Source organism: Nannospalax galili, unplaced genomic scaffold, assembly GCF_000622305.1.
Source record: "Nannospalax galili isolate Female #2095 unplaced genomic scaffold, S.galili_v1.0 scaffold304, whole genome shotgun sequence".
In the NCBI taxonomy this organism is placed as follows: Eukaryota; Metazoa; Chordata; class Mammalia; order Rodentia; family Spalacidae; genus Nannospalax; species Nannospalax galili.
The window spans coordinates 2,967,499-2,978,935 of NW_008352325.1; the positions used below are offsets into that span (position 1 = coordinate 2,967,499).

The window sequence follows — 11,437 nt, forward strand, 5'->3', positions numbered from 1 at the left end:
GAACTTAGAGTGGTGGTGCCCTTCATGGATAGATAATGCTATTCACAGAAGTCATAGAATTTTAAATAAAAACCTGAGGTGCCATGTGCACAATCCCTTCCTATGAATTGTTGACTGAAGAGATCCTACATTCTCCCCAAAGAACACTAGCTAGTGCCATCACTCTTGATTGCCCACAAAAAATGGTAAGATCTTATTGTTGAAGATACAACATAAAACATAAAAGTCATGTTGGAACTGAGTTGCAAAGTTTTCCCTGCTGAAAAGCATTCAAAGTGCTCAAAGGTGCTGTACTGAGTGCTGGGAAAGAAAACTCACCAACAATCTCTCCTAACTGTAGCCTGTGCATGCAACAGTACTGTTCTACCAGGAAGCATATACTCACTGGTGCAGCAGTGGCATGACTGTATGGTTCATACCCTATTGCCTTGTGATTGGATTGGAGACTGAGCCCCTGAGAGGGAATACACATCTGGCACTATAAACCTGGACAAAAGTCTATCCCTGGGGAGATCATGGGCCCAAGGAGAGAACATATTTCCATTTTTCCCCAAATAGACATGTTATAAAACTTTTTTTCTAAATGTTTATACCCATAGACTAGTGCTGTTCTCAGCCTGGGGCAGAGAAGCTTCTTTGTACAGAGACTCATATCTCCAAGAAGTGAGAATAAGTGAATATTGAGCACTCAGCCCTAAATGGGGCATCTACACCTTCTGCCAATGGCCCAAGGAACATCTTGGAAGCAGGGTGGAAAGAATCTCAGAGGATAAGTTGCTATGACATGATGACATGATGCCATTCAGATAAAACCCAATTCTGACTATCATGAACCCAGCCACAATGGATAGCTGCACAAAACTGGGCCCTTCAATTTCCATCATAGATAGAGGAGGTGCCCCTGAAGCTCCCCATCATCCTGAGGATCTACTGACAATCAATGATTATGCAGACTGGGGTAGGATTTCTTCAGTGGAGTAGCCTCTAGGGAATTAGTTGGGAGGGAAGAAGGGGTTCAGATGCAAAGGAAGGAGGATAACACGGTAATGGGGGGATGAAGAGAATCACAATCAATTTCATGTATGTATGTATGTATGAAACCTTTAATAATTTTAGAAAGAGAAATAGAAATTTATATGGCATAAGGTAAATTTGCTTTGGTTTAGGCTAGGGTAATAGAACAGAGGCGTGTCAGCAAAGAGATAGGGCTTCTTTTTGAAACAGCAAAATGTTTCCCAATTAACTGTGGCAGGTGTTGCACATATTTGGCAACCTATTTCAAGCAATTTATATGGCATAAGGTAAATTTGCTTTGGTTTAGGCTAGGGTAATAGAACAGAGGCGTGTCAGCAAAGAGATAGGGCTTCTTTTTGAAACAGCAAAATGTTTCCCAATTAACTGTGGCAGGTGTTGCACATATTTGGCAACCTATTCCAAGCTCTTGATTTTATATATTTCACACTGGTGAGTTATATGGCATGGTAAATACCCCTGAAGAAGCTGCAAAAACAGCTAGAAAACATTTGCTAAAGACCAGCAAAGAAGATGGCTGGGCTTCTAAGAAACTGTTTACAAGATGTTTGAATATTGGTAGATTGTAAATATGTCCCTGGTTCTTAACTTCTTCAGATACTCACGACCTTTGCATATAACCACATGATGTTTTTCCATGGTGAATGAGAAACCCTAGTCCTAGGGGACTAGCCACGAGACTAGATTTTACCTGCTGGACACGAGCAAGTAAGTTACCCTTTGCACCTTGACCTGTCCTTTCTTGTGCCTCAAGCTTTCCTGATCTCAAAACTATGATGAGTGACAGGTGGGATAAGTCACACCCAGTTATACTGATCAGCCATCTGCAGGGAATCTGCAGTTTCATTTTTTTTGGAAAGGGGGATTGAGACAGGGTCTCCCTGTAACCCCAGCTGGCCTGGAACCCTCTATGTAGACTAGGCTGGCCTTCATCTCACAGAGTTCTGCCTGTCTCTGCCTCCAGAGTGCTGGGATTAAAGGCATGCATCACCATGCCAGACTTAATCTGCAGCTTTCTAAGGGTGAATTTTGAAACCACTGAGCTTCCTAAGTGTGAAGTTTTGAAACCACTGAAATTTTTTATAAAATTGGCAGCATTTTTTAACAAGCTGTAATTATTTCATGTTTTCCTGTGTCTTTATTTGAATGGAGACAAAATCCAATATGTGAAATGTTTTAAAGCCATGGACTAAAACAGAGAAAGACTGAGGATTCATTTAGCTTCATACAAGTACATTTGAGATAACACTTTGAACTCAGAGTAAGTACATCTCCCCAGTCCCAATTCACGCCAAACCTACAATATAGCTCTGACCTAATAGCGATGCATTTCCTGGGCTAAGCTACATTTTCTTGTGCTTAAGTCTGTTCTTACAATGAAAAATCACAATCCTGCAGTGTACGGTTGAGTTTTGTGTGGCAGGTTTTGCTGTCTGCATGGCACATTAATTCATGGCAGGCCACAGTACATCCGTACCAAATCTGGCTTCCCAACAGAAAGGTGACAGCAGAATACTGCCAAGGCCATGGCAGCAATTAGGACTGAATCACACACCTGATAGCTCCTGTTAATGGAGACACTGAGTGCAGACACAGACCTGCTTCTAAAAGCTGCAAACAAGAGTGAATAATGCACTGCTTTGAGAGAAAGCAGGCTTCATCCTGTCTAAAGAAAAACGGAGTTGGAATAAGAGCATTTACTGAAGTGGTTAATGATTGATATTAATATTCAGTGTTCAGTAAGCTAGACAGAGTCCAAATGCTTCCAAGACTATGTCTGTTTGATTTCTCATTTAGATTCCAGCCATAGATACTTGGAAGGACTTCTCATTAAGAGAACAGAAGGGCAGGGCTAAACTTTGGCAGAGCAGGGTCTCCTCTTGGAACTAGTGTTCTTGTCTTGATGGCATTTTCCAGGGTGAATGAGATGGCCTGACTTCCCAGGTATCCTATTTCTTGGTTCATGTACTGGAGTACATCAGATCTGGGAGTAATTAAGAATAGCTAATAAACTAAGTTTAGGCCACAGAAATCTCTGTCATTCATTCATTCATTCATTCATTCAACAAATACTCGGAATATATGTAACATACCATACTCTATCCAAATGTTAAGTATACATACATAAACAAAAATAAGGATCTACCCTCTTTGTTATTGGGCACAGGCAGAAAATAACAGGTAAACAAAGGAACACTCTTTAGTGCCTACTGTGTTTTGGTACACGCGAGAGTGACAGGAAACTCAAAATGCAGGGATGTTCACAACTTAACATCTGGAGTCAGTCTGCTACCATACTCTATCCAAATGTTAAGTATACATACATAAACAAAAATAAGGATCTACCCTCTTTGTTATTGGGCACAGGCAGAAAATAACAGGTAAACAAAGGAACACTCTTTAGTGCCTACTGTGTTTTGGTACACGCGAGAGTGACAGGAAACTCAAAATGCAGGGATGTTCACAACTTAACATCTGGAGTCAGTCTGCTTCATCACTAATCAGTACAAGCCAGAGGAAGGAAGACAGCAGTAGCAAAAGGTGTGGTCTTCTCCACAAATTCACATCTACCTTTCATATCCATTTGGCCAGAGGAAGCTGCAGGGAACCCTGGGATGTGTAGTCTTGCTGTGCTAGCCACGTTGCGTCCTTACCTCCAGGTTCTCCTGCTCTGTGAATGGGTGGAATGGGTTCTAGAAACCTCTCTGCAGTGTCAGAAAAGCAGAGAACCCATGTTTCTCTTGGAGAGAACATTATAGTTTACAGTAGAGGAAAGGAGGCCAACCCCTTCTGGTGGGAGCACTGCAGGTGTGAGGACCATTTTGTTTTTTGTTTTTTGTTTTTTAATTTCAAAATAATATAAAATGTTTGCTATTACTCCCATTGGATAAAAATATCCACCTTTCAGGTGTGTCAATAATTTCAAAGTTTTATGTGTCACAAATAAAGATCTGACTGCAAGTCTCTGTTTCACCACACCTTGCAGGCTGTTTGCCACAGAGGAGTTGCTCACATGTTCAAAGGCAGCTAGATGTTTTCTCAGGAAATGAAACAAAATAAAATGCCACAGGAGAACCTCATGGCTACCATCAGATCCATGCCCATGGCATTGTTTGGAGCAGGGCTCAAACAATCCAGAAATTGAGGTGAAAATTTGCTTCTTTCGGGGCTGGGAAGATGACTCAGCAGTTAAGAGCATTGGCTTCTCTTGCAGAGGACCCAGGTTTGGTTCCCAGCACCCACAGGACAGTTAAAAACCATCTGTAACTGCAGCTCCAGGGGATCTGATGCCCTCTTCTGGCCTCCATGGACACCAGGCCAGAAAACGGTACACATACACATGCAGCAATCACTCATACACACAAAAAATAAGAATAAATAAATCTTCAAATTTGCTTCTTTCAATAGTAACTTTGTGTTGAACCTACTGCCTAGCTTTTTGGCCTGTTTCCCCATTATGACGTAACAATCACCTGTGCCATAAGGATTAGCCTAGATCCTGCGTATGAAATTTTGGCAACTGACCTGTGGAAAGTAGTTGTGGAAATGGCTGCAGGGGCATGACTCTGAGTTCAAATCACTTTACTTCAGAGTTTGTAAACACTGGTTCAAATCTTGGATGAATCCAGCTGTCCCATCACTGAGCTAAGAAAAGCTAGTAAGCACCCAGCTTTTACATTTTCCCATCCTGCCTCCAGCCACAGGGAAAAGCATACAGCGATGAATCTCCACAACCTTTCTTCGTTACCAATTGTCTGGGCTCCTCACCAGGATCTTCCAAGAATCATGTCTTCTACCAAGAATTCTGCTCTCCTCGATGTTCATTCACCACCGACACCTTCTTCTCACTTCCCAAGCTTCCAGTGTTCCCCCTTTCCTTAAGCCCAGACCAGGCTGCTGGACAGTTGACTCATTTTCCTGCAGCACCTCCTACTCAGCACAGCCTAGTCCATGCCCTTGCCAGAAGTGACTTTAGCTGATCTTATTTAGAGTATAGCTAGAGAATAGAAAGAGCTACTATAGGCCAGTCTCTTGCTTCCATTTGTTTCTCCATCTTTCCATCTTAGAATTGTAATTTCCCACTTGGGGAATTGATCCAAACATTACCATGGAGTGTATAACCACTAACTGACTTCTAAACCATTTTCAGTCAAGTTGCTATGAGCACAACTCGTACTCTACTTTCTTATGCCTCTGTCTGTAACACAAGCAACAGCTAATGCACATTTGTGGCTTAGCTGCGCCTTGCCCACAGAGACTCCCATACCAACCTTCCACTAAGGCAGTAGCCTGTTACACTCTCTTTGTTCAGTCTTACCTCGTGTGTTTTGAAGCCTTCTCACCCCTCTTTGGTTCTGCTTAGTCCAGTTGCTACAGAGCTCATGCTTCATTCACCATTAATCCTCAGCACTACACAGATTGCACTGGTATTTCCTGATGCAAACCAAGCTGCATCCCATGGCGTTATGCTTACCAGTCTCTTACAGAGATTGTCACAAGACAGCACTTACATGTTCAGGTGACTGATACTACACTAGGCTTTGTATGGGATTAGTAATCACATCATCATCTCTAATAAAGGAGTCTAGCAAATATACTCAAATGCACAGAAACCACAGGTGTGAATCCCAACCAAAATTCTCGTCCAAGCTGGCACTGGCTTCTATCACTTCATTTCCCATCTTCATTGTGAGTGAGAAATAGTCAGCTTGTTATTAATGAAAAGCATTAGGAAATGAAAGCAGAGTGCATGTCCCCTTTGGTAAAGTGACAGCTCTGGGGGACATTGCTCATGATCATTTCCAAGAACAGAGGCATTCTAGACTACCCAGCATGAGACAGAAAGGAAGATGTTAATCTCGTCCCAGGTAATTACCTTATAACAACATTAATTTTGTTCATGCAACATGATGTTGTGAAAACAAATGAGAAGGGAATTCACATGCAGCAGCTGCCATAAAAATACGTTGAAGACACACAGCTGAGTGAACAACTCCTCTTTAATAAAACTATCTCTTTTAAAGAGAAATAATTGGAGTTTAGTTGTAGCATTTGAATTATATGATGCTTTAAGCTAAAGTAAAAGTCATGAGTATAGCATTCCGTAGGACATGACTGCATGGCTTCCCATCACGGCAAAAATCATAGAGAAACTCCCTTCCCCATCTGTGAAAAATGACATAACATATCGAATTATCTGTTTCACTTTTAAATGAGCCAGTTTATTATTTGGGGATGTAGTCCTAATCTGAGCTTTTATGTTTATGGTAAGGTTTTATGGAAGCATTCAATCAAAGTTGCCACAATGAAGCACATGGTGTTACAGAAGGTGACAAATTAATTTGCAGCTTCGCAGACAGTTGTAACTTGTGAGCTCAAACAGCTTTACATTCCCTTTCAGTTTGGAGAAGAAAGTCCGCCAACACCTTCCAGAAGAGAGCATTTTAAGTTAAGTGGCCACATAATACAACTATGATGGTGTCCTTTGAAATTCATTCCTTCTTTTTACTCTGAATGCCTAAAGCTTTCACTTTAGCATCTCAAGACAGTGGAAAGGCTCACACTACCTTTAGGATTTTCTGTAAATCATTTAAATCTTTGTTATAATGCAGGCTTTATTGTTCTTCCTCCCCAAATCAGAAGTTGGCCTGGTATACTTCAAATCGCAAACTCCGTGTTCAGAAGCATGCTGCATTTTCCCTTCCTGAGAGAATTGTTTCAGTCTCAAGTCTCTTTTTTAAGTCAGTTCCAGGGGCAGAAAAGCAAGCAGCTGCAGCCTGCAACTGTTTCTGGCTCCTTAAAGGTGTGCTATAAATGGGCCCAGTCAAGGCAGCTACCAGGGCTGTCAGGATTGCTTCAAGTATGACATGCAGATTAAAGAGTACATCCCTAGTCCCAGGAGCTGGAATATCAGTATCAAAAGATATCTACACACACACACACACACACACACACACACACACACACATGCACTCATACATACACGTGCACACACTCATACACACATGCACACATACATACACACTCATACAGATATGTACACATGCACATACACACACCTCCACACATTCACACATATACATATGCAGTCACACATGCATACACATACACACTGAGTCACACACACATACACACATTCACATTCACAGATGCACACTCACACACATTCACATTCACAGATGCACACTCACATACATACACACAGACACATACACATGCACACTCCCTCCACACACATGCATGTGCACACACACATAGGCACAGCTGATGTGCTCACTCATAAACTTATAAATCTCCATGGCATACAGGGCTATTTAGCACATAGGACTGATCTGAAATGGAAGTTCTATATTCTCTAGAGCTTTGACCGCTCAACTAACAAGCCGTCTTCAAACGAGGAAAGATTCCAGCATGAGCCTGACTGTGGGATGACCATTCAACATCCGTGTTTTTCATTCCTCCTCGATAATGGAAATCTAATTTTATTTAAGTGGCAATTCATGCAGTTTAAAGCCAGATTTCTTGGATTTCCTAGTAGCCAGGAAACTAAGGCAACACAAGTCCCAGTTGCTAGATGGAACTTAAGAGTGAGCACATGCTGTTTGTTGTCTACATAGAGACACAATGGGAAGAGCAACAGGAGCCACTTTGATTCCAATCTAACTGTAGAGACAAAAGCCACCAAACAGATGCCAATATCCAGCTGCTGGGTTCCATTGTGTACATACGAGTGTGCAAACGTGGTCAAATCAGTGAATTTACTCACATCAGAGTGGCTGATGCTCATTTACTTAGACAAATATGGCTCCTAACTTATAACAAAATTCTCAAAAATACAGCAGAATGTGGAAAACTCCTGAAAGAAGGTCTCAAAGGGGAAGGAAATCGTGGGATTATCAAAAAGATGAATGATGGGAGTTGGAGAGATGACTCAGCAGACAATAGCAAATACTGTTCCTACGGATGACCTGGGTTTAGGTCCCAGAACCCAAGTCAGGCAGCTCACATTGCCTGTAACTTCAACTCTAGAGGATCTGAAACCTCTGGCTTTTGCAGGGACCCGCACTCAGGTACACAGACACATACCCCATACACAAACAATCACATGCACATAGTAGTAAAATCATAGTAGTAAATCACATAAATTCTAAAAATGAATCTTTAGAAAAGGTGAAAGACACAGAATAGAAAAACAATTTTTTCAAAGATACAGAAGGAAGAAAAGGATGATGAATAACTTTTTTTTAACTATACCCAATGACTACCTCATAAATGACTCTTCCCTCAAGAAATTGGAAATTATGAATTCAGTGAAGGAGAGGATGAAGTCTTGATCTGATGTAGAAACACAATCAAAAATCAGATCAACGAGGTATAACTTGGTACACATGTAACTGAAAACCAAGTCCCAGGAGCAAGTGCAGTTCCATGCCTGTGCAGTTCTAGGATGTGTGCCAGAAGGATGCAGGACCCTCTGTGATTGAGCTTGTGAGCTCTGGAGTAACCGAATCCCAGCTCCCCACAGGTATGAGACCCAGCTCAAAGAGGATCAGAGTGAGGCTCCATGTCACAGAGCAAGTGGAGCAGGTAATTACAGAAGTGAAAGGAAGTGACCCTGGGGAAGTCGTCCAACCTTTCTGTGACTCATTTCTGTATCTAAAACAAGGAAGTTGTAATAATAACTATTCCACAGGATCATGGGGAGCATTAGAGATGCACATGGCAAACCAATGTTTGACTTCATTTTGCCAGCATGTTCATTGTGTTTTCTTTGCAATATAATACTTTGCAAATACTTTGCAGCATAATTTATGCTAATACATATCAAGCAGATGAACTTTGAGGACTCAGGCAGCTTGAGGAAGAAGAGAGTACACTGATTAGGGAAGAAATAACAAGGAAAAGGAAAAGTGATGCAATGTTATGGAAATGTTTTCATAGGTTTATTTCTTTTTATTTTATGTGTATGAGTGTATTTCCTGCATGTGTGTAAGTGTACCTGTGTTGTGCAATGCCCGCAGAGGCCAGAAGAGGGTGCCAGATTCCCTGGTACTGAAGTTACAGATGGTGTCAGTTGCCATGTAGATGCTGGGAATCCAACCTGGTTCCTCTATAAGAGCAACCAGTGCTCTTAACTGCTGAGCCATCTCTCCAGTCCTTGTTTATTTCTTACATGTTTATCTGTTATAGAAGGCAAACTTTACACTAAAAAACTGTATTAAGTTTAATGTGTCAGTGGCTCTGACACAAGCCAGCTTTTCTTTGATAAATTCTACAGTTTATATCCATTAACAATTAAGCCTAAACCTATGGCTCACATAATCAGATCCCAAATTCTGGATGGACAGGGATCGTGAACACTGTGATGGTCTCAGTCAGTGAATGACTCCTCCCATGGACTTTGTCTTACAGAGGCTTGTGGCCAAGTTTAACAAGAGAAAGGCAAGCAGCTAAAAACTGAAACATAAATCTCCTGACAATTAGGAACAGGTTATAAAACATTATACAGGCATTCATAAAAGTTAGAAAGTGTGACGTTTTATTTTCGTTTAATGATACTTGGTAAAGGTGAGCAGAGCACATATGGAGAGCAGTTGCTAGTAGGTTCATATGGCAAATGATTGACCTTAAGAGAAATCATCAACAAGGTGGACCCTCCCTGTATCACAATGTGTTACTCAAGGCACTAGAGACATGTCATCCATCCTCACATGCCATTTCTATCCAAAGTGCTGTCTCCAAAAAGTAAACATAGTTGCACTTTATATACTTTATATGTTATTATCTGTGTACAAACATATACATATAACTACGAGAACAGTTTGAGAAGTCTAATCTTAAAACACTTAGTGAAAGTAAAAAGATTTACCAACATAAAAGGCTGAATTACTTTCTATAAAATTATGATTAAAGAACAAATTAAAAGAAATTGGAGGGCTGAAGAGATGGCTCAGCAGTTAAGAAATTTTACTGTTCTACCAGAGTACCACTGTTCAGATAGATCCCAGTACCCACATCAGGCAGCTCATCTGTAACTGTAGTTCTAAGGGATCTGATACCCTGGGTCTCCATGGGCAACTGTACACATATGTCCATGTACCCTTTCACAGACAGACAGACAAACAGACACACACACACACACACACACACACGCACACACACACAAATAAAAGAGAAGAAAAGAAAATAATTCAAACATCTCCAAATGACAAAAATTATAACAAGACATAAAACTCAGAAAAATTTATAAGAAAATATTAAGCTTCCAAAGAGTATATGTAAGGAAGACATGGGGAGATGGTTAACTGGAAAGAAATCTTTAGTCTGTTATCATCCCTAATGAAAAGTAACCATGGCAGACCTCCTTGCCATCTCAAGTTAACAGACACCTTTTAAAAAGTAGGGTTTGTGGTAAAATGGACACTCTGACTCTCTGTGAGGAGGGTTATATTAGAAGCACTTTTTGACAAAGCACTTTGTGTGTCAGGAGGTCATTTCTCCTCCAGGAGGTACTTGAACCCTGCAATCATCTTCTCCCCACTACCTGTGTCACAAAAATGTGGGTATGGTGCTCTCCTGGGAAAAAGAAAGCTAAATGTTTTAGGGAAACAGCCTGGGAATTTATGTCTTTGGCTTGCTAATTATAGTTATTTAAAGTCACCCTTAGCTTCTCAGAGCCTTCATATACTGCTGTATGTCAGGAAGAATTAATTGGACCAAACTGTTTGGAAAGCGCCTTGTTAAAATACAGCATCATGCTGCTGAGTTGACAAGAAACACTGAAATGGTCAGAGAAGCTCAGTACCTGTTCTTGATGTGCTGAGGGGGGCCAAGACACCTGAAGCTGCCGTCCACCATGATGGCCAGTCTGGTGCACAGAGCCTCACACTCTTCCATGCTAAGAGGAAATAAACAAGCTGAAGTGAGCCATGAACTAATGCTGGGACACCTGATTCAAACTTCAGACATAAAGAGGAAACAAAAAAACATTGAAATCTACCCAATGACTTTATAGACATACACAGGTGCCAAGGATCCAAGTGCAACCAATTATGACTAGTAATAATCAGATACATACAGATTAGAGACACATGCACCAACATCTCAGTCTTATTAGAAAAAACAATGAGTCTTTCTGTAAGAAACAGTATATTTTAAAATGAAATGGAGATCTTCTTTAAAGGTTAAAAATTCATTCAATTTTATGTCTTACACGGCTTATAATGAGTTCAATATTATATAACTGTATTAATTCAACAGCAAACCTAAAAGTTTTATAGCCACTTTTGTAAGAGATGTATCTTTGCTCTGGATACTGTTACTGAGTATGTTAAAGCTGTAATGAAATGCTTCTTCTAAAAAAACTTTAAAAAACACTTTAATTAGCAAATATTAATTGTGCAAA

General features: G+C 40.7%; 1 protein-coding gene across 1 annotated transcript in view; it reads right to left on the reverse strand.

The window, feature by feature from the left end:
• Abca13 (ATP binding cassette subfamily A member 13) overlaps positions 1–11,437 on the reverse strand; it is a 449,044-nt gene that overhangs the window by 25,255 nt on the left and 412,352 nt on the right. The window contains exon 58 of the mRNA XM_017802262.2: positions 10,838–10,930. Within this exon, the coding sequence (XP_017657751.1) occupies positions 10,838–10,930 (93 nt within the window). The remainder of the gene's footprint in view (positions 1–10,837; positions 10,931–11,437) is intronic.